General features: G+C 40.9%; 1 protein-coding gene and 2 long non-coding RNA genes across 5 annotated transcripts; 2 read left to right on the plus strand and 1 right to left on the minus strand.

Moving 5' to 3' along the window:
- The first annotated feature begins 1,527 nt into the window (after positions 1–1,527).
- Positions 1,528–3,182, plus strand: LOC120292759. Its single transcript, XR_005550362.1, has 4 exons — positions 1,528–1,679; positions 1,948–2,120; positions 2,323–2,375; positions 3,071–3,182. It is a non-coding gene; the product is annotated as an uncharacterized LOC120292759 (long non-coding RNA).
- Positions 3,183–4,799: 1,617 nt separating this feature from the next.
- On the plus strand, positions 4,800–5,422 carry LOC108956048. Its single transcript, XR_001982142.2, has 3 exons — positions 4,800–4,868; positions 4,952–5,009; positions 5,188–5,422. It is a non-coding gene; the product is annotated as an uncharacterized LOC108956048 (long non-coding RNA).
- Positions 5,423–7,899: 2,477 nt separating this feature from the next.
- Positions 7,900–10,301, minus strand: LOC104442023 (putative gamma-glutamylcyclotransferase At3g02910). 3 transcript variants are annotated; one of them, XM_039311214.1, is made up of 2 exons: positions 9,726–10,301; positions 7,900–8,087 (listed from the first exon to the last, which is right to left on the minus strand). In XM_039311214.1, the coding sequence occupies exon 1, from the start codon at positions 10,270–10,272 to the stop codon at positions 9,727–9,729; it is 546 nt and encodes a 181-aa protein (XP_039167148.1). In that variant the 5' UTR covers positions 10,273–10,301; the 3' UTR covers positions 7,900–8,087; position 9,726. The 3 variants fall into 3 exon arrangements, with proteins under 3 accessions (XP_039167148.1, XP_010053615.3, XP_010053614.3); XM_010055313.3 differs by lacking the exon at positions 7,900–8,087 and adding an exon at positions 8,232–8,495 and having other exon boundaries at positions 9,726–10,300; XM_010055312.3 differs by lacking the exon at positions 7,900–8,087 and adding an exon at positions 8,232–8,508 and having other exon boundaries at positions 9,726–10,299.
- Between the last annotated feature and the right edge of the window lie 12,201 nt (positions 10,302–22,502).

The following is a 22,502-nucleotide window of genomic DNA, read 5'->3' on the forward strand; positions in this document are numbered from 1 at the left end:
GAGATGAGTTAAAAGGCGAACATACAAATTAACCCTTTCTCAATCTTTGGTGAGAAAGAAAGATTGAATAACGCTGCGGAATCTCTATACCAGATCTGATTTAGCTCCACTGCTCCTTCTTTGGTTCTTTCTCTAATCACCCAACTCCATTTTGGGTCTTTAGTTAACTATACAACGCACGAAATGCGGCTTCTCCTTTTCACATTAAATCCATAATTGTGGGCACAAGTCTTATCCTTTTAGAAAACTTGGCTGAACTATTTCTCCATTTGGGAAATCAAATTATAATAACAAGAGCTAGTGGAGGATCACATGCATAGTGGTCTTAGAGTCTACCGCCACCAACATTTGCTCTCACGAGAGTGGGACCAATTCCTTCTCATCTCGTGCGTTTCAGTGGTCACTTTTTTCCTTTCTTCACGCTCGGGAGGGAGGCCAAGTAGAACATTCTCTTCCCATTACATCACCTGTGATGTCCACTAACATAATAATGTCAGTGTTTATTTTTATTTTTTTTGGCCTCACCCAGATATTCCTCTTTGTGGAATCCAGATTTGATCTTTGAAATGGAAGCATATGAATATGAAGAGGAAAAAGACAGATGTGAATTAAGATTCGTTTGCACTCCAAAATCTCAGTTTCTGGCTAATGACCTTTGTGTTTTCTTCTAACCACAGGCCTTATTGTCCTAAGTGTATCGTTTTGTTTTGTTTCCAGTAGGTTCCTGTCCGACATTTGTTGTGATATTGGCTTTCTTGAAGTTTTTTTTTTTTTTTGGTGACCGAGGAACCGCCGGAGACCTCTTACGGGTCACACCGCCCTCCGATGCCCGGTGGCACCGTCAAACGTCGTTGCAAGCCACTATTTAGACATAAAACTTTGGAAGAGACTAGTCCAGCAACCTACCGCCACCTACCGCCAGGGCCCCCCACTTAAATCGTGTTGACAACGAGGGGATTCGAGCTCTCGACCGCAGCATTGCAGGAGAGAGCAAATACCACCTGCGTTGCCCACGGGTGGGTGGCTTTCTTGAAGTTAGTTGTCAAAGAACTTGAGAAATTACAATTCATTATTGAATCTGTCAAAATGGGGAGGAACAGATGGGAGGCAATGCTGCACCATTGAAACCTTAAGTAAATGCCTTCATGCTCATTCTGAAGTTCTCGTCTTTCTGTCAGGTCCTGATAAAAGTCATGCTCATACTGATCTCTCCTCTGCAGTGAACAGCAGATTTGAAGCCTTGTCCTGTAATCCTGGTACATAGTTGGTATCAGTCGATCTGGTTTTGAGCAATTCAGTCATTAAACATCATTCGTTTGACTGGCAAGGGTTTTTCAACATTTCCGGCTCAGGAATTGATGATCGTGGGGTTGATTCCTACCTTGAGGAACTCATACGTAAGTGGCGAGGGTCATGGCGGCAGGTGGCTGTGCTAGTTTTCCTCCATGTAGTCGGCCAATTATAGTGGGATACCAACAAAAGATGAAAAAAAAGTTCGATTGCAGCGTGGTTCCACGAATGAGAACCCTGAGGTTTGTCGCATGTAGATTGAAGCTGTTGGGTTGGTCGCAAGCCTTGCTTTGAGTCTATCCAGGCTTCCATCAGGTGCAAGTTTTGCCTTGAACACCCATCTGCATCCGATAACATGCATATGATCATTTCGAGGAACTAAATCCCAGGTTTGATTCTGATATAAGGCATCCATTTCTTCTTTCATTGCTTGATACCATCCTTGGTCTGCTAATGCTGACTTTACTGATTTTGGTTCTATAGGAACCTGATATTCAACTAGACATGCATATTTGGGATTTGCTTTAATAATTCCAGATCGAAGTCTTGTTTGCATAGGATGAGTTGAAGAAGTACCTTGCACCTGTTCAGTTTCAGAACTGATTTGTATATGCTCTGTATTAGCATTTGATGTTGAGGTAGTCTCTTGACTTGTAGGTATTTGTTCCTCTATGATTGGAGATGGCAAGTGCAATTCGGTAACTCCAGAGGCATTATGGAGATCATTCTGTATTTCAGCATCAGATACTATCTGGAAATGTGATTGGCTCGCAGGATTACCTGTACTGAACTCATTGTCCTGTATTACTGAAGTTGTTTGAGTTGATCTGGTATGCTGCAAATGCTCCCTTGATATATTGTCTTGTGATTGATTCTGCTTAGTAGAACTGGAAATAGAAGATAGTACTCCTTTTATCCACTGTTTGTATAAATCTGATCCCTGTTGATATTCAGTATGTATAGTATGAGAGAAGGGAAAAACCTTCTCATCAAATATGACATGTCTGCTGATGTAAACTCTTCCATTTGTAGGTAAGAGACATCTGTATCCCTTATGCTTCTCACTATATCCAAGAAAGATACATGTAAGTGATCTTGGATCAAACTTATGCTTTGTGTAGTGCCTGAGACATGGATAACATGCTGACCCAAAGACTCGAAGATACGAATAGTCTGGTGTCTTGTTGTAGAGCTTATAATGGGGTGAATGCATATGTAGTTTTGTTGAGGGCAGAAGATTGATAATGTGAACTGCTGTTTTGAATGCATCTACCCAATATTTCAGTGGTATTGTAGCATGATACATCATTGCTAGACTCAAATCAATGACATGTCGATGCTTTCTTTACGAGACACCATTTTGCTCGTGTGTGAGGGCAAGAAATATACTGCTTGATTCCACATTTTTGTAGATGAGTTTGAAATTTACTGCTAGTAAACTCACCTCCTCCATCACTCGAAAGATTTTGATCTTGTGGTTAAACTGATTTTCTATAAGTCTTTGAAACATAATGAATATCTCATAGACTTCTGACTTTTGTCTCATTGGGTATAACCAACTATACCGAGAAAAATCATCCACAAAAATGACATAATAGGAGAATTTCTGAACAGATTGAATTGGTGAAGGTCCCCATACATCACAGTGTATTCTTTCTAATGGAATATTCGAGATATGTTCTGAGGAATGGAAAGATAAAGCTGAGCTTTTGGCAGTTTGACAGCTACTACATATATTCTGAGCTTTAGAACTAAAATGAATGAGTTGTTGTTTCTGTAGAGTCTCCACTGTTTTAAGACTAGTGTGAGCAAGTCTTTGATGCCAGATGTCCTCTCCAACCTCTGGTTGAGTTTGTGTGAAGAAGACCTCTGCAACTTTAGGTTCCACCTGGTATAGTCCCTTGACTTTCCTTCCTAGCTTCACTTTGTTGTATGTTTGTGATTGTCCTTCACATATACCCCATTTTTATCAAAAATAAAAGCACGGGGATAATCATCGGTGAGTTTTGACACGATAGAAGATTCTTTTTGATTTCGGGGACTATTAAAACATCATTCGAGGTAATTTGCTATTTTCTATGTTCAATATTCCATTACCAATGCAGGAGATTGACAAATGAGATCCATCTCCTATCATGACAATCGGTACCATTATATGTACCGAAGTTTTGAATCTTACCAGGTTCTGAGGTAATGTGAGCTGTAGCCCCTGTATCTGGGTACCATTCCGAGCCATATGGTTCTTCAATATGAACTGCTGCCAATGCAGTTGGTATTTCCTCTGCCTGGTATGAGTTATCAAACCTGTACCAACATCTGAGTGCTGTATGGCCTGATTTCTTACAAATCTGACATTGCAGTAATCCATTACTCATAGGTTTTGTACTCTGTGTTTGTCTTCCACTATTTGAACTTTGTGGTGAATAAGACCTAACACCTTGATATCTTTGTGCAGAATTGGAATATGGTCTAAATCCTTGTCCAAAATTAGACCAATTATCCTTGTTAACTTGACCTTGCCGAGTTGAATTCGGGGTATTCACTTTAATCTTGATTCCTTCCCGCTTCGTAACATTGTTTCCATACTCCCTTCGAGTGAATGACTGTCCTCTACCATAGTTAGCTTCTCCTCGAAAATTTTCTCTTTGATTTCTAGGATTAACTCTCTGCCGACTTGTTCCAATTCTTCTTTGCCCGTAATAGGCCACGTTGGTATTATACTCATTCACGTAATATGTCCGTAATCGAGTTTCAAACCTTTCAAGTTGTGAAATTACCTCATCATATTCGCTGAGGCTTTAGACAATACATGGTTGTCCCGAAAGTTTCATATTCGAATCTAGCCCTTCGAGTATGCCAAACATTCTTGTTATATCATCAACAGGCTTTCCAATTGCATTTAACTGATCACAGATAGTTTTGAACTCACGAAGGTATTCGCTTAGTAATCTATTTCTCTTCTTGCAGGCCTGAAGTTTTCCTCTCAACTCAAACTCCTTTGCAATAGATTTCTGTGTAAACTTATTTACAAGAGCCTGCCATACTTCAAGTGAGGTTTCTAAACCAATTATCAGGCTTAGAATATTCTCTGATACAGCACCACTAATCCAGGATGATATGAGCTGGTCGGTTTTTATCCAATCCAGATGATCAGGATTCATTATTTCTCCTGTTACTGTCTGTATCATTTGTGTTGGAGGTAATGTTTCACCATTAATAAAGCCAATCAGATCTTGGCTTTTCAGAAATCGATTGAATTGAGCTTGCCATAGCAGAAAGTTCTCTTCATTCAATTTGATAGTAACGAAATTAGCTATATTCACATGGATAGGGAAAGGATACTTCTGCACTCTAGTTGCCATTCTTATATGATCAGAAACCTTGAAGATTTGAAGAAATAACCCAGCAAACTTTGAAGAACAATTACTTAAGAAATCACCAGAATCTCTATACTATCTTGCAGCAAGAACATATCGATCTATTACTCCCAGGCATTCAAGCTCGATACCATGAGAAGAAATTGAACATAGAATACGATCTGAATATGAAAGAGATTTCAACTCTTGAACAATCAATGAGTAATACCTCAGCTGAAATGTATTCATTCTTCTGAAGTTCGAGATCACGCTTACAAAACTTCACCATTCTTGAGAAAATGCAGAGGTGAAGAGAATTGCTACAGATGATTCCAAGAGAAAACTGAGTTTTAAAGGATGAAGGTAAGTTTGCTAACTCTACTCTCATTCTCTTATCCTTTTATACTAGTGCAGGTAGTTCAAGTACTTCTGTTACAAACTTGTTACAACAGAATAACCAATATAGAAATATGCGAGAGTCCTTCTAGCTTTAATCTGTGCAGTTCCTTTAATCCTGCTTGATCAACTTCTGTTCTTCCAGATTTTGATGCCATGGATTGCCAGCTCATTGATGCCATGGATCACCAGCTCATCAATTCATGCCATGGATCGCCAGCTCATCAATCTTCCTCTGCTCCAGATTCTTCAGCTAACGACTCTCCTCTGCTCTAGCTTCCTCTGTTCCAGCCTTCTCTGCCTCAGTTACTTCGCTAAGTCTGATTCTTCCACTATTATTAGCTCCTGTGTTTAATTGCTCTTTTGATATCTGTTTTATCTCTCTAACAGGTCTCATGATACATCCGATCCATGCCTGAATATTTTCTGGAACACCCACCGGTTCCAGGTCGGAGATAGATTGATGTTAGAGGAGCCGCGCTTAGCCCCTGCACTCCTTTTGTCGTGCCACAGAGTCCGATAAATATGAGAAAGTGAACTTGCCAGTACAATCTAAGGTGCGTTGCTACATCAGGTGTGGGCTAGGATCGCAGAATCGGCAAAAAGGTCCATGGTGATTCAATTGTCGTGGATTCGAGCTTTTCGGGTTTTATTCTTCTTCTCAAACTTTATGAGAAACATATAATAGTCAGTAGCTCCTCATGGACCTGATACGGTACATAGGAACAGAGTCAATGTTGTGCCCCCACCAAAAGAGTCCTTCAACTTATTGTGTCCCAAAGAGTGGAACTACGAGCAACGAATGCCCAGCACAAATGGTAGTGGGTGTCAACACATAGCACGAACGTCTGATGCTGCGTCACCAGTTAAGTTCCGCAGAAAAATTATCGTTTGGCAATTGGCGAAACGGCCAATATATGGGGCCTTGCCAGAAAACACGGTATGGTAGTGGTTGAAGTAGTAACTACCTCAATTTATCAGTAGTCTTTTCAATGTGCTACTATAACTGTGCTAGTAAATTCCTAAGAAGTACAACCAAAGCACATGGGGCTGAACAATTTCCATGGACAAGAAAACCAATCTCATTACAACAAAACATGAAGGTCAACCAACAGGAGCTTAGATAATTCTTCTCAGTTTTTAAAAGCTTCACTTCTATCCACAAACATAGTGTTGTTATCGCAACTATTTACTTATATCATGTCATGAAGCAAGGCAACCGGTCAAGAGATGCCGGCATTTGAATCTAAACAAACCCGAGAGCCTCAGAATATGATTATCACCTGTGATGTCCACTAACGTAATAATGTCGGTGTTTACTTTATTTATTTATTTTTTTTTTGGCCTCACCCAGATATTCCTTTTTGTGGAATCCAGATTTGATCTTTGAAATGGAAGCATATGAATATGAAGAGGAAAAAGACACGTGAACTAAGATTCGTTTGCACTCCAAAATCTCAGTTTCTGGCTTATGATCATCGTGTTTTCTTCTAACCACAGGCCTTATTGTCCTAAGTGTATCATTTTGTTTTGTTTCCAGTAGGTTCCTGTCCGACATTTGTTGTGATATTGGCTTTCTTGAAGTTAGTTGTCAAAGAACTTGAGAAATTACAATTCATTCATGAATCTGTCAAAATGGGGAGGAACAGATGGGAGGCAATGCTGCACCATTGAAACCTTAAGTAAATGCCTTCATGCTCATTCTGAAGTTCTCGTCTTTCTGTCAGGTCCTGCTAAAAGTCATGCTCATACTGATCTCTCCTCTGCAGTGAACAGCAGATTTGAAGCCTTGTCCTGTAATCCTGGTACATAGTTGGTATCAGTCGATCTGGTTTTGCGCAATTCAGTCATTAAACATCATTCGTTTGAGTGGCAAGGGCTTTTCAACATTTTCGGCTCAGGAATTGATGATTGTGGGGTTGATTCCTACCTTGAGGAACTCATACGTAAGTGGTGAGGGTCATGGCGGCAGGTGGCTGTGCTAGTTTTCCTCCATGTAGTCGGCCAATTATAGTGGGATACCAACAAAAGATGAAAAAAAAGTTCGATTGCAGCGTGGTTCCACGAATGAGAACCCTGAGGTTTGTCGCATGTAGATTGAAGCCGTTGGGTTGGTCGGTCTCATGATACATCCGATCCATGCCTGAATATTTTCTGGAACACCCACGGTTTCCAGGTCGGATATAGATTGATGTTAGAGGAGTTGCACTTAGCCCCCGCACTCCTTCTGTCGTGCCACAGTCCAATAAATATGAGAAAGTGAACTTGCCAGTACACTCTAAGGTGCGTTGCTACGTCAGGTGTGGGCTAGGATCGCAGAATCGATAAAAAGGTCCGTGGTGATTTTTTTTTTTTCTTTTGAACGACCGTGGTGATTCAATTGTCGTGGATTCGAGCTTTTCGAGTTTTGTTCTTCTCGTACTTTATGAGAAACATATAATAGTCAGTAGTCCCCCCATGGACCTGATACAGGACATAGGAACAGAGTCAATGTTACGTCCCCACCAAAAGAATCCTTCAACTTAGCGTGTCCCAAAGAGTGGAACTATGAACACCGAATACCCCAGCACAAATGTTAGCGGGTGTCAACCTTTATACATAGCACAACTACCTCCTATTGCATCACCAGTTAAGTTCCGCAGAAAAATTGGCGTTTGCAATTGGCGAAACGGCCAATATATGGGGCCTTGCCAGGAAACAAGGTATGGTAGTGGTCATAGTAGTAACTATCTCAATGTGTCGGTAATCTTTTCAATTTGCTACTATAACTGTGCTAGTATATTCCTAAGAAGAACAACCGAAGCACACGGGACTGAACAATTTCCCTTAACAACAAAACCAATCTCAGTACAACAAAACATGAAGGTCAACTAACAGGAGCTCAGATAATATCTTGTTGGTTTTAAAAGCTTCACTTCTATCCACAAACATATGGTTGTTATTGCAACTATTTACTTACCTTATGTCATGAACCAGAGCAATCAGTCAAGAGATGCATCCATTTGAATCAAAACTAACCTGAGAGCCTTGGAGGGTGATTATTGCCTGTGGAATGGAAGGAAGAGAATAGAGGGGTTGGGGAGAGGGTTAGATTGTAGGGGGTGAGGGGGATATCCGAACCTAAAAGGGAAAGAGAAAATTTTCAAGAATGATGTGTTAAGCACATTATTATGATAAACACAATCTCAATATGTTCAAAGAACCTTTACTGAATCATCATTTTCCAATTAGCTACACAGAATGCAATTCCCATGAAAGAGAGAAAAGAATTGGCAGAATCATCAAGTCTTTATGTTCTGTTACTTTGCATGAAACTTCAGTTGTAATCAGGGAGTCTGAAACAAGCTAAATTACTACAATCTTCTCTTTTGGGCAAGACAAATAAGTTAGAAGGCTCTTGTTCCTTCACATGCAGGCTGCCTTAAGTTGCTTAATTGATGCCCATGTCTCCACCTGTAAATTGGTTCTTCAAGAAAGAGAATGACAGGAAGAGAAACACCACGTTAATCGCTCACGTATGATCAAGGCAATGGCACTACTTGAATGACGACACTTAGTCAAGATTTCACACACAAAAGTACTTGCAACTAGAAATAGTGCAAAATGACCACTATCTTAACTGCTGCTGCATAAGAATATGACGATATCCATAGCAAGTACATTGATCAGCTAAAGGACAAAATAGAATTGATATGATTCAACTCTAACTGCATTGAGGAGGGAGTCGACATGTTGAATTTCTGCTATGTCAGCCAAAATCCTGGAGGTTTTATAGATAAAATCCAAATGCCACAGGCCACAGGGTGTATCAAACAGATTCTGATGAAGGTTTAAGGATCTCGAGAAGTCATCAGCGTGGGTATTGAGTGATGCAATAGCAACAAAGATGAATGTCCAGTGCTTGGTGGTATGGGACAAAGAGGCAACACAAAATAGGCTGTCCAGATTAAGTGCGCATAGACTTCTCGATTAAAATGATGGATGGCAGAGTAACGAGGCAAGGAAATTCTCCTTGGTTCCCTTCCAAATTCATTCTCCTTTCACTCCGCCTTGGTATGGAGGAAGGGAACAGAAAATGAACGCCATGGTAATTCATCTAGAGGAGCAACATTTTAAGAACAGAACTGCATTCCATGGAAATACTGCTAATCAAATGACATAACCAGACACCATTGATCCAAACATGCTGTTTTCCTTTTCTTTTCCACGTTTGTTTTCAGTCAGACAATAATCTCGAACCCCTGCTATCACATTGCACCAGGAATGTCTATAAAGCAAAATTTATAGGATGACTCCGTTGCCCATGAGCTCAGAGCATCTGGGCTTGTTCCAGAGCACATTCAGACTCTGTTGAACTTAGAGAAGGCAGCTGCTCTGCACTAAATCATCATCCTCAATTTGTCAGTTACTCAGCAACTCTTTTGCCTCACGACCTCATGATCAGAGATACCACAAATTACATAGTTCGACCTCGCAGGGCTCAAAATTTTTTCTTTTTTGTGGCTCTAAATTGCAGGGCTCAATTTGTCAAGCAGCACACAAACAAACAAACAAACACAAACCATTCCTATGCACGTACTGCCAAGAGAACAAAGAAGCCAAAAAATAAAAAACCAGCGTGAAGACTTCACGAAATGAGAGAAATATATATAATAAAAAAAAGAATAAACGAAACATAATCACCTCAATCAGAAGAAGAAGACACGAACTCTCTCACCCCCTCCACAAAGCTCCAACCTTTCGGCCTTTCCGACCTCCTCACGTACTCGCCTGCGCACTCGCGCGTGTACTCGCTCATACCCACCTCCCCTCTCCTCCGCCACAGCCCCTCCCCGAAGCTCGCGTGCGCGAAGTACGCCTCCGCCTCCACCACGCCGCCGCCGCCGCCCCCGCCCCCCTCGGCCTCCACCTTTACGGGCAGCCGCTCGTAGTGGCCGCGCCCGACGCCCTCCAGCTCGTCGACCCGGGCGAGCCCGCGGGGGGAGACGGAGAAGAGCTCGCCTCGGACGCGGTGGCCCCGGCCGGGGAGGTGGACGAGGAAGGGGATGCCGAAGGGGCCGAGGACGAGCGGGTGCGGGAGGTGGGTGGCGTGGGGGCCGAGGGAGGCGGCGTCGCCGGCGAGGATGAGGTCCTCCATGAGCGGGTGGTTCGGGAATCCCCGCTTCAGCGTGCCGTACGTGAAGATCAGCGACCGGCGGTGGTGTTGGTCGCCGGCCATCGTCGTCGCCATTGAAGCATGCAGTGCACACGATGAAATGAGGATTGACTTTTGAGTCGAGATCGGACGATTATGGGCCGAAACATGGGCCGGATTTTGGGCCCGATTATATGGGATTGCGTGGCCTAAGCTGTACGAAACCATACCGTTATGCCCCCGGCCGTGACTTAGGCAAATGACGTTCGGATTCCACAGGCCCCGTAAAACGGGTTGGTCGGAACGGGTTTGAATCGGATCCAAAAAATGATCAAACCTAAATGGACCCGTTTAACTCATATTCCTCATTCTTTATGCAGCACAATTTTAGTGATTCATATTCGACCTGGATTCAATCATACCCAACCTGCTTTATAATACTAAAACTTAATCCAAATTTAACCCAATCAATGAGAACCCTTATCTACTCATTCACCCAATTTAAGCTCTTCATGCGAATATGTTCCTTGAAGGAAATTTGAGAAGCAAATTATCAAAAATAAAAGAATGTTAGTACATGAAATAAATACCGTAAAAAAATCTAAAGATTGAAATAGTAATAAAGAACTGGAAAAGTACGCATGTGTTGTGACCACACATGCTCTTAAACTGTATTTTATTGATCCGAGTCAAGTTAATTCTTTTTCAGCTGCGAAATCCATTAAAACCCATAATTACGATGCATGTAATGTTATCAGCTACTTTATATATATATGCTTTACTCTTTCAAATTTTCTATGCATTTTGATATTTTGCTTCTCGAAATTAGAAATATATATATAGCTTAAACACTCAAAATAAATATCATTGCTATTGTAATTGATGATTATGATTATTTTCAAAATATAAGTTTCATTAGTACCCCGACTATGGTATTTTACAACTCATTTTCACGACAAGTCAAATGGGGTTATTGCAGGCCTCTACCCACACGGTGGCAATCTCACCAATAAATTCTTTTCTAGGCTTTGCTAGCGTAATAATGTTTGAGCTATTATGATCATAACAATTTATTATAAGTCACACATTCTCAAAGAAATAGACTCCATAATAATTTATAATTATTCGTTATTTGATTTTTTAAGATTAAGAATTGATTGTTATTTTTATAATAGATTGGAAAATATCACTAAATCATTTATCTTTTTTTTTTTTAGATCACGTGGACGATTATGAGCCTCATAAGACTTCTCACTGCCCTCCCCTGCGCTTATCCCTTCGAGACGGCCTCTGCACGACGGATCCCTGATCCGAGCCCAAAAGGCTGCCCTCTCGAGAGCTGGCTCTCGCAAGTTTGGCTCTAGTACCGAAGCAGCACCGGCAAGAAGGCGGAGGTCCGCAAGGTAAAGAAGTCCAGCGCCAAAAAAAGTGGGTCCGGAAAGATGGAACTGGACGACGTGATATAAGCCACCCTCACGTTTTCAATCTGGACACAAAATCTATCTGGGCCCAACGCAATCCTTGCCATCTGAGATTTTTTATTTTTTATTTTTTGGTCAGTATCGTGGCCATTTGGGAATTTGGAAAGCACGCCATCGGAGGATTTCACGTTCGTTGGGTGTAGCCCTTTGAGTCGACAGACAGTGTCGTCTCCGATGTTTACCGCCGACGTTGTGGGATTTTACGTGCTCCACATTACTATGCCCGGATCGATGTGGATGGCAAAGGGGCGCCGAGTCCGCATGAACTGGCAAGATTCTTAGCTTTGTACAGTGGATCGAATTCGCTATGATGAGTTATGTCCACAACTCAATCTCGTTCGAAAGACGGACGAACATCATCCCCACCATGAAATTAACGTCAATACCGCGTTTGTATATCGGCATGAGAGCAAAAACGGAAAAACAAAAAAACCAGAGAGAAAATAGATTGAAAAGCCTTTTGATGCCCAACTTTTTGATCTGATGCACCCTGCGTGTGGCGTTGGAGCAAATATAGTGTGGGATTTGCTATTACGTTCATCGAGCAACAGGATGCATGGAAGCATGTGGTCGTGGGTTTTCTGTTATAATAGAACGATATAATTTGAGATAGTATGTGATGTCGAGCAACGAATAGTAAGTTTTGGGCTACTCTTAAATTTGGGAAAAGTATATAAAAAAAAAAGTCATAAATCTATTATATATATGTCAATTTAATTCTAAACTTTTCAAAATTTTGTTAATTGGGTTCATCCGGCCAATTTAGGCTGAAAATTGTTAATGCGGACGTTGACAGTTCTATATAGCACAGCTAACGAGTGGATTTTTTAATACTTTTCAATATGTATATTTTTTATTTTTTATTATAATTTTCTTTTTTTAATTCCCTTTTGTTTTTCCTACTCCACCGACAGAAAGAGTAGGGAGAGAAAAAGAAAGGAAAAAAATTAAAAAAATAATAAAATGTCCACATCAATGCCAACTAAGTCAAGTAGAACTATTACTGTTCATATCAATAATTTACGGTCTAAATTGGTCGTATAGGTTTACTTAATAAAATATGAAAATGTTTGAGATTAGAATCGATAAAATTGAAATATTTATAATTAAATTAGTATAAATATAATAAATTTAAGACTTTTTTAATGCTTTTTCTAGTTGGATCTTCCGATTATAAAGGTATCGAAGTTTTACCATGCTCACTTAAAAGTGATACTTAGGGGATCGGGAATTTGCTCTTTAAAAGCGATCGAGAGAGAGAGAGAGAGGGGGTTCCTATCAAATGTTGGAAGACGTGTAGCGTTAAAAGGGAAGAAAAGACAGACAATGAGATCCGAATCTCGGCCTGTTGCTATATCAACGTGGTGTTGTCCAAAGAATGGCCTCAAAATGTGTGGATCGGAGACAGCGCCATCGGAAGCCTTTGCAATAATCAAGACATTAAAAAACTTCGTATTCTTTAGGACCACTCGAGCCGGGCATGCGATGCATTCATCGTACATCCAAGCCAGTGTACAACTGATGCAGGTAGGCTATAGATTAGATGCATCTTCCGCCTATTGAATGATATCTATAACTATTTGCTGCTATTAACGCATACATAGAGTTTAAAGCTGAGTGGAATTTGCTTACTCTTCAATTGGCGTCTTGACATGGATTTGATAGAGATGTCAATGCCTAGCCATTTCACTCGTTGGCATATATAGACATGAAGTGAAGATCAGTCTCGTCATTTTCATCCCTTAAAAATTTAAGCTAGACCTAATTCCCTACTCTCATTATACTTTCCCCTAAACTAACGTTAAATGCTATTGTCCTTGACCGCTTAAACGCAGCTACCAATTAATAATCAACGGTGGATCGTAGAAATCTACCTCGGGGGGGAAGAAGAAAAAAAGAAGGGGGAGGTGAAATTGAAATGTTCTATAATACACCTAACTTGTCCAGGGAGCGGGGAGGAAGACGTCAATCTGAGTTTTACATGAAATTCCACAACTCAAAACGTATATCAGATTGGAAATACTCAACGCATCAAGCAGCGGAGGGGCGGTGGCAGCAGCGGCTATGGCGAATTGTATTTTCCGTCGAGTTTGGTCTCTCAATGGCGATGAAAGCGACGAAACACTCTTGTTTCATCCCCCGTGGCCTGGTTGATGGCGACGAAATCGGTTTCCATCGCAGGGGAGAGTATCAACAAAGACGAAACTATTTTCGTCGACAGAAAAGTTCGCCGTCGTGATCCTTACTTTCTGGTGGCGAAGCTGATTGCACAGTGCCGGACAAGATTCTCGAGAATAGACAGACACTGTACATTCCATTCTCTGGAGTTCGAAAGCCGACGACTGACCTCGGGAACTTCGTCGATCCTACGAGGTTCATCCCCCAGAAGCCCTCATCGTGCTCTCCCCTTGTCTCCCTCCTTTTGGGTCATCCCAAGATCGGAACTCTCGAGGCACCCAAGCTCTCCCAGCATAATCGGAGATGCTTTCGCTCGACTAACTGCACGCATGCAATTCGTCTAGGCACGTTGGGAATGCTCGACCTCTTGGAAACCCTGCGAACTTGTCGATTCAGCGAATGGCGGATCTTTGAATTACGGTCGCGCTGGCCAAGTGAAACTAATGCAACTTGACATATAATTATCGATCCCTGCATTCGGAAGATGCATTGCTTGATAACAGTGCATGAAACCTTTATGTGCAAGAAATGCCGTAGCGCAAACCGTGGAAGGTTGAGAAGGTTTTGAAGAAAATCTCAAGGGACGGATCAACATCATGTCATGAACAAGTCATGTCTCTACAACATAGAGGATTAACTTCTGAGGATAACTTCTCATCACTTCCGTGCAGACTTATGAACTCTGATAAATCTTTTCTTCAATGTCGTTGGGGATATCGACCGACTAATCATTCACCGAGAGCGATAGTATTAGGCCCTAAATTTCTGAACTGTGATTGATTATGAGACGGCATAAAGGTCCAAACTCGTAAAAATTAAATCTAGTGTTTATTTTATTTTTCTTGGTTCTTAAATTCATATCTTTCAAGCAAAAAAAGACCAGGATGGTTTCTAGGGAATTGGAACAAACAATGTGCTCAGAAATCAGCGTACTGATTTCCTTCTCGAGGACACCACACAAACTTTGTAAATCTGCAAAATCTTGGGACGGTATCTGAATAGGAGGTCGAGTACGGTGTGACATTTTTTTAAAGTTTTTGCACTGCATATCTAGGGTTACAAATAATATTTCTGTTTTATCTAGCTTTGAACTCTAAGAGAGGATGCTGATAAAACCAGCAGCGGATGACCGCCATCAATTCATCATAAAAGCTTCTCATAGAGCTGTGCGGCATCAAATCTGACAATTGAAGAGAAGGAGATCCATATTTGCCAGCGCCTCAAATATGATCTATAGATTACGATGCACATAATTTCGCAACCAGCTATTAGTGAAAAAAAAAAAAAAAAAAACCCTAATGTCAAATCTGTCGCTCTCCCTCTTTGCTCGTATTGTCAATGGATTTTCGGGGCTGTGTGAGCACCATCAATCACTGTCATTGAGTTAGCTGTTATCGGCGACGCCAAGATCTATCTATTTCAGGCACATGATATGGAGTTTGATGCGCCTGCGTGGACGATGGAGCCCAACGTCATGGCAAGCACCTTCATGTCATTGCGAACAAGCCAGGTTGCTTCCATGGTGCTTTGCGAGAGAGAGAGAGAGAGAGAGAGTGAGAGAAAGGGAGAGAGAATAGGACCTTTAATGAGGTATTGCTTACTCGTATGGTGATGGAGACTTTTCGTTAGAGAAAAAGGAAAACTAGACCCCAATGGCTCACAAGGAGCGGCATGCATCGAGCCAAAAGAGTAGTCCAACCTCAAAGGATAAGCTCGTCCCTACTTACACCTAATTTCTAGTCCGACATCACTCTTTCTTCTCGACGATACACGATGCTTTGAGTCTAGAACAAGTTACAACTTTACAACTCGACATGCTATGCAATGCACCAGAAGAGTAAGATATATTCAATTATTTGTTGGGTATACATCAGAAACCACAAGAGCAAGATATAATCAGTTATTCGATGGGAGTATAGATCAGTTTTGCTATATTGTACCACATCGATCACAAGATTCCATGAGATATTCACAAAACATCGAATCTATTATCAACTCCGATACCATTTGAGCCTATTAACATATCCAATTTGACCTATTTTCACTAAAAAGCTTAAGTCAAATGAGTTAAAAAAAACCATTTAGGATATATTAACTACTTCAAACAAACTCTAAAAATGTAACTCACATGCTCGTACATCTCAACACCATTGCCTAAGATATTTGACAGGCACATTATGTTGTGAGTAATGAGTCTATCGATCGGAGAATTCATTGTTCCTTTTCTTGAAATGGAACAAAATAGCATATGATAATTGAGATGCTGTTCTTGTAGCTTGTCGTAGGAAACATGGTTCCACTGCAATGCGTACTCACGAAATCATTGTCATGTACGTCTTTCTATCGATTTGCCCAATCTCCGTGGACCCAAATTCTAGCAATGTGCATCCAGTTCGATTCAATAAGGGAATCAGGTGGCTGTTGTCGGTGACGAGAATTTAATGCAGGCTCCATTTCCGTTCCAAAATCGGACTTGTCGGTTCTATTCGGATGAACGCTGACCACAATTGTTTAGCAAGCAATTTAGTTCTTCCAAAGAGAAAAGAAAAACTTATTTTCTAACCCGGTATTGGAGCACGACAATAGTTCAGATACTGCACTCCGAACACCCGCTCGCATCGTTATCATGCATGCCTCCCCTTGCGTATCCATTTACAATCCTCGGCCCACCAATCGATGCGATCGAGTTCGCATTTTACGTCTCGTGAGTAAGACTTATCTCATTCCTTTTGGGAACAAGAAAAACAAAAAAAGTCTCAGATTTATGGATGAATCGGTTGCACACTCTCCGACGAAGAATCCATCATTTTGCTTGGTGTCTCTTGAGAAAAAGGTAAAATTTGCTGTTGCGCTTTCAAATAAATTAGAACTTTTCGCCAATTGCAGTTTTCAACAGAAAGTGGGTAGTCGACTTTTCTTTTTTACTTATTTAAATGTATTAAAAGGTGTTTTTGCATTCCAATAGCAAGGTGGAATGTTTATAGATAGATAGATAGATACAGCCTATAGATATAGATATAAAGATGGAGAAGTAAAGAACTGAATTAATGCGATATATTACGTTAAACTCAAACTAGGTCATGAGAACCCAGTTTTTAAATTTCCAAAAAGGTTTCAGCGCCGAGGCACTGGGCCCCGATGGTAATCGGCCGTCCACGTGTAGGGTCGGCAGGGGCGACACGAGGGTTATCCCGAATTTGGGGTTTGCCGCCGGGGGGGGTGGGGCCCGCTTCGGGGAGGGAAGAGGAGCAGCGCATGTGGGGGAATGTCCCACGGTACACGTGAAGATGTCGTCATCCCATTTGGTCGCACCTATAAAAGCGGTTTGCTTTTGGAAAAGTCTTTTGTCGTTGGATGTTTCGACGTCTCAACTCCTCCTCTCCCACACGCTCTTTTTGGGACATGCGATTTTTTTTGGCCCCTAGAGACTGACCGTGACATAACACTCTCTCACGCACACACGCATATATATATATATATATATATATATATATATATATATATATATATATCGTGCTTAACATCGAGGGCTAATACCGGATGTAAAAGTCCCTGTATAAGATAATCGTGAGTTTATGCTTTTATTGTGGAATTATTCTAGGGCATTTTCATTCTTTTGTGTATCTCTATTTTTTTTTTTTGGTTGACGTGTGTCTTTATTCAACACACGATATATTTTCAAATCTTTGAGTTTTTAAGTACAAGCAATTTTTTGTTTGAGATGCTCACTTAGGAGTTGACGCATGTCGATAAGATTAGTGAATATTTCATGGCCCGGAGTTACCTATCTATAATGAGTTTCTCCATCGTGATAAACTTATGTAATTCCTTTTTTTTAATAACCGAATCAATAGCCTTCATGATTAAAAAGTTGGTTTAAAACATGAATTAGTAGATAACCCGTCTACATAGGTACAAAAAGATTAAAGATGTGTCTAGAGTGATGTGTATCTCTAGTTATAACTTAATCTTAATATCATGACACTGACATTTTGATTGTTTTCTAATTCGAAGTGCCTTAAACTTTCATGGTATATGAATATTGTCACTTAAATTTGTATTAAATTCTTCACAATTATCTGAGATTTCAATAATAATTTAAATTGTGGCTTGATGGTGCAAAAATATTTTTTACTTTTAATTTAGTGTAGACAAACACATCCTGAATGAATGAAAAAAAGAAGAAGATCATTGCCGCATGCATTAGCAAATCAAGGGGAGGTTATCTCCTGACACACCTTTTCACTATAAATAAGAAATTCCATGTAACTTTCTATATCTCGCGTACCATGAATGGGGTAGCTCTTCTTCTTTTTTTCAATCAATTTCGTCTTCTTGAGCTAGATTTTGGCCACCTAAAACCAGCTTAAAAAATCATTCAAATAGTGAATTATCCCGGTTTGCTTATATAATCATGTATGTCTATTTTACTTTTATCATATGGAACTCGCTATAAATTCGATCGCCTCTTTCGCACCGTTCAACATCACGTGCGTCGGTCGGAACCTCTTGTCAGCCAAATGAAAACCAATACCAATTCAACAAGACTTTGATGTCTCGAGCTGATCATCAATTAGTTGACAAGTCTGGGGAATTTTCTAAGATGCTACTACTATTCATGAACCCCTAAAAAGATAGTGACAAGAGAGAAGAACAGGAAAAAGAGGACAAAAGGACCACCGACTTTCTGCAGCTAAGACCTCAGAGATTTTGATTTATTGACTTTTGTAGACGCTTGATCCAAGAGCCACAACCCACGTAATATGTATATGTCGTCTCTTGAGAAGCAAAAATACGTTCACATGTTTTCGCCATTATAACAGATTTTCATTTGATACACTGATTGCGTGAGAAATAAATATTTTGAATAAGATTAGAGAGCTTATATGAATAAAGTCTTTTAATCTTGATAAATGAATTCATTGTGTATGTAGACGAGAGTTTCATTCTATGGCCGCCTGCGTCAGAGATACTTCACATGGCCTGTGTTCCACGATGGACCGGTGGGGGCAAGTTCCTGGCAATTTCAAGAGCCTGGCAACCCAAATTTTAAAGGGTTCTCGCTAAAAGTGCACAACTTTCGGCTCAGCTTCTCATTTTAGAAAAATCGATCGAAATCATGTAGAATATACTTGACGACATACATAAAAGTCAAGCTCTTCACAGATCATGTACGGACAAATGCTTTTCATTTCCAAGTATTCAACAAAAAAATTACCCAGTCAATCATAAACTTATTATACAGATGCTAAAATTAGTCTTAAACTTTCTAATTTTGTCAATTTAATCTTAAGTCTTTTGGGCAAAATTCTGATGTAGTCCTTCCAATCAATTTTGTCGAAAATTACCCACGCGGTGGTTTAGTTATCATTGCTTGTCCTACGTGGCACTCCGCCACGTTAATGATTTTTAGCAAAAATTTAGCCGGAAAGACTATATTGAAACTCCTGCACAAACATTTAGAATTGAATTGACATCTGTACGTTGATTTAAGATTGGTTAGATAATTCCTTGAGTATCCAATAAAAACAATTGACAATGGGATAAGTCCACAAGTTAAATTCAATCTGTCGTTACAAAATTAACTTCCTTTTTAGGGTTTTGAGCCCTGTGGCGGTGGATTAGTGGGGTGTTCCCTAAAAGCAGTTTCTTGCTTTTAAGCCTAACCAACGTGGTGGTTGATTACCTTTCGCTAGACACCAGAATTCCTGTCCATATGTTTTGGCTGCACGAGTCTCGTCTTTTCGGTCCTTCCGTCGTATTGACCGGGTGCGGTGTCTGTGTTCGCTGAGGTCTAACTTATCCGGCCGAAAGGGTAGCCCCAGGATCATATAAGTCCAATGCACATGCAGCCATTTAGTCCCATGTTATCATGGACGCCACTATTCTTGGAAAGAGATTCGATCGCTTGAGTCAGTTCAAACTTCACAGACGAGACACATTGATTCGTTCTGATTTAAACTCATCTTCTCCTTTGAATTAAGTTTGTTTGGAGCCCGAAATTCGCCTCCTACCCGAGATGATCAGCTCTCGACCCATTGCCGGGTCGCTGCTTTCTAGCACGTGTTTATACTGAAGAATCACCCTGAGTGCCTCTTGCCTAATCGGATAATGTCCTTTTTGTTTGGCTGGGATGGGCAGGTCTTTCACGTAAAGTCGAACTTAGTTGATTCGCGTAGGAGTGTCAAAAATCGAACCGAAAATCGAACAGAACCGAAAATTTGATTTTTTCGGTTTGGTTCGATTCTCATTAAAATCGAAACTTTAACCGAAACTTTTTAACTAGTTCGGTTTTTATCGGTTCTTATTCAATTTGGTTCTCATTAAAACGTTGCCAACTGCGAATCAACAAAGTTCAACTTTACGTGAAAGACTTGCTCATCCCAGCCAAACAAAAAGGACATTTTCGCTGTTGGCAACGTTTTCATAATCAAGACTTGAACCCAACACCTGATTGTAGGAACACTCCCCCTAGCGATATGTCCTGGGTTTAATTCGATCCCAAAAAAAAATAAAGAAATTGGGAATTTTCCAAAGCACCATTATTGGCAATAGTGACCAGTACACTGAATCGCTAACCATGTCCAAATATTCCTCTTTCCCCCTCTTTTGATTTTTCTCCTGTTTAGGGGTAGGGTTTGGTGGTGTCGTTTTGCTCCATGTCAACCCAACCAAAACCGGAAAAGAGCTGTTACCCACGTTGGCAACTTGGCGTCCTGATTAATTTACGCTAATACGAATTGAAAACCAATAGAAAAGCGTCGGACATGTCATGAGGCAAAAAAAAAAAAGAATTAGATCGGACAGTTAAGATCGCCGAACCCTAGCGTCCTGAACCCGATTAAACTAAACGAGAAGAGATTCTCCGGCAATTATTTAGAGGCCTTATTCTTTTACGGTCACCTATATACGATTAAATTACTGACCAAAAGTTAGAAGCTTAGTCTTTCTACATGTGCAAAGTCGCAGCAAGTCTCCGAAATAGATTACGCTTTCACACATTAAAAACCAGAAAGGAAACGACGTTTCCAGGTGTGCAACAGGTGCTGAAAGATTCCGCCGAGACATCATGTAATGGAATGGAATGCTATGGCTTTGGTCAAACCGATGATGTCCGAAACGCGCTGTCGTTTTCAGCTCCTTCGTATTCGTGGCCAATCCAATTCTCGCATATTGGTCGGTAAAAATCACATGCTCCCTGAGCCATCATTGGTCTCGCGTTGCTTATTGAATTGTCCATCGTCCCATCGAAAAGCAAAAACCAAAAAATAAAAATAAAAATAAAAATGGAGAGGTTAAATTAAATGATATATTTCCTCACGGGTCCATACGGATTTTTTAAAACAATTTTTGTTTGTGGGAAAAGTCATGGTTCTAGAAGCTTAAAGTCAAATGACGTTATTTGACCAGTCGGTAACTGACTTCCAGGAAGTACAGCTCGTCTTGCTTAAGAAAAGATTTACCATCTCTCAAGAAAGCTTTTTGATCCTAATGTCTTGAATCCTGCGGAAATGATCGAGCAAGACAAGCGGCCAAGCACGCCATTATTCACACTAGTTGATGACGCGACAGCAATATCTAAATGGAAATCTATTATTGGCCGGAACAAATCCTAATCATGTGTGCATGTCCAAACGAAACGGAGTCCTTATCAAGAACGGCCCTCGGTCGCGGAAGAAAGCCCCTTCTTTTTCCTGCTCGGTTGGAGGCATTCAAGTTCAGGTCACGCTCTCTCGTCAATCATATCATGATCATTAGTCCCATTCCCCCACATAAGAACACATCAGAACAACAGATTGAAAGGGAAAGAAAAGTAGATAATCAATTATGAAGATAGATCAAGCTGGAGGTGCTGATCCGCGCTCTAAAGCCACATGATGGGCATTAAATCAAGGTGCGCTGTGCTTTCTTTTTATCTGGGGGTGGGAACTGAAATCTGGCCAAGATTTTCCACAGAAACTCAAGTGGGTGGGGGATGCCTTTTGGAGCCTCGCGTCAATCAATCGGATGGGACATCCCCACATCATTTGCATCCGATTGTCAAACCATGAAGGGGACCCGGCCACGTTAAAAAGAAGTAATTTTTTACATTTGGAAATCATGCCCACGAATGCTTAGAGATTCGTCGGATCGGATGTATTTGTTAACGAGATCCTGTAATCTAATAGAGTAATCGAGGCGAAATTTGGCTTTAATCACAGCCTCATAATGTGCACTGGTAGCCGTCCAGCCGACCCCATTTATCTCCCCCTCGCCGGTGAAGACTTTTCCGTGCGTGAATGCGCCGAACCTACCTTTGCACCCAGTGAAAAAGCTGGACCGTCCAAAGCGACCCTTTTTCAAGTATCTGCAAAACTCAGCAATCAATGCAACTCCCTGAGCAGCATACAGGCTTTTTTTAGGCATAGATTTTAAGTCTGGAACTCGGATACTTTGGTTGGATGCGTGAATCTTCCCATGAAAAGCTAGAAGAAAAAGCCGCTTGAATCCGGTGGATGCAAGACCGCACATGGATTCACCAAATCCATGTACATGATCACATGTCCGGAACGATGCATCCATCTTCATCCAGCGAGGATCCATATTCTTTTAACTTCAGTTTCAGACATAGAAACATGCAAGTTTCAAACAACAGAATACGAGAGAGAGGGGGAGAGAGAGAGGATG

The sequence above is a fragment of the Eucalyptus grandis genome, chromosome 4 (assembly GCF_016545825.1).
Source record: "Eucalyptus grandis isolate ANBG69807.140 chromosome 4, ASM1654582v1, whole genome shotgun sequence".
Lineage (NCBI taxonomy): Eukaryota > Viridiplantae > Streptophyta > Magnoliopsida > Myrtales > Myrtaceae > Eucalyptus > Eucalyptus grandis.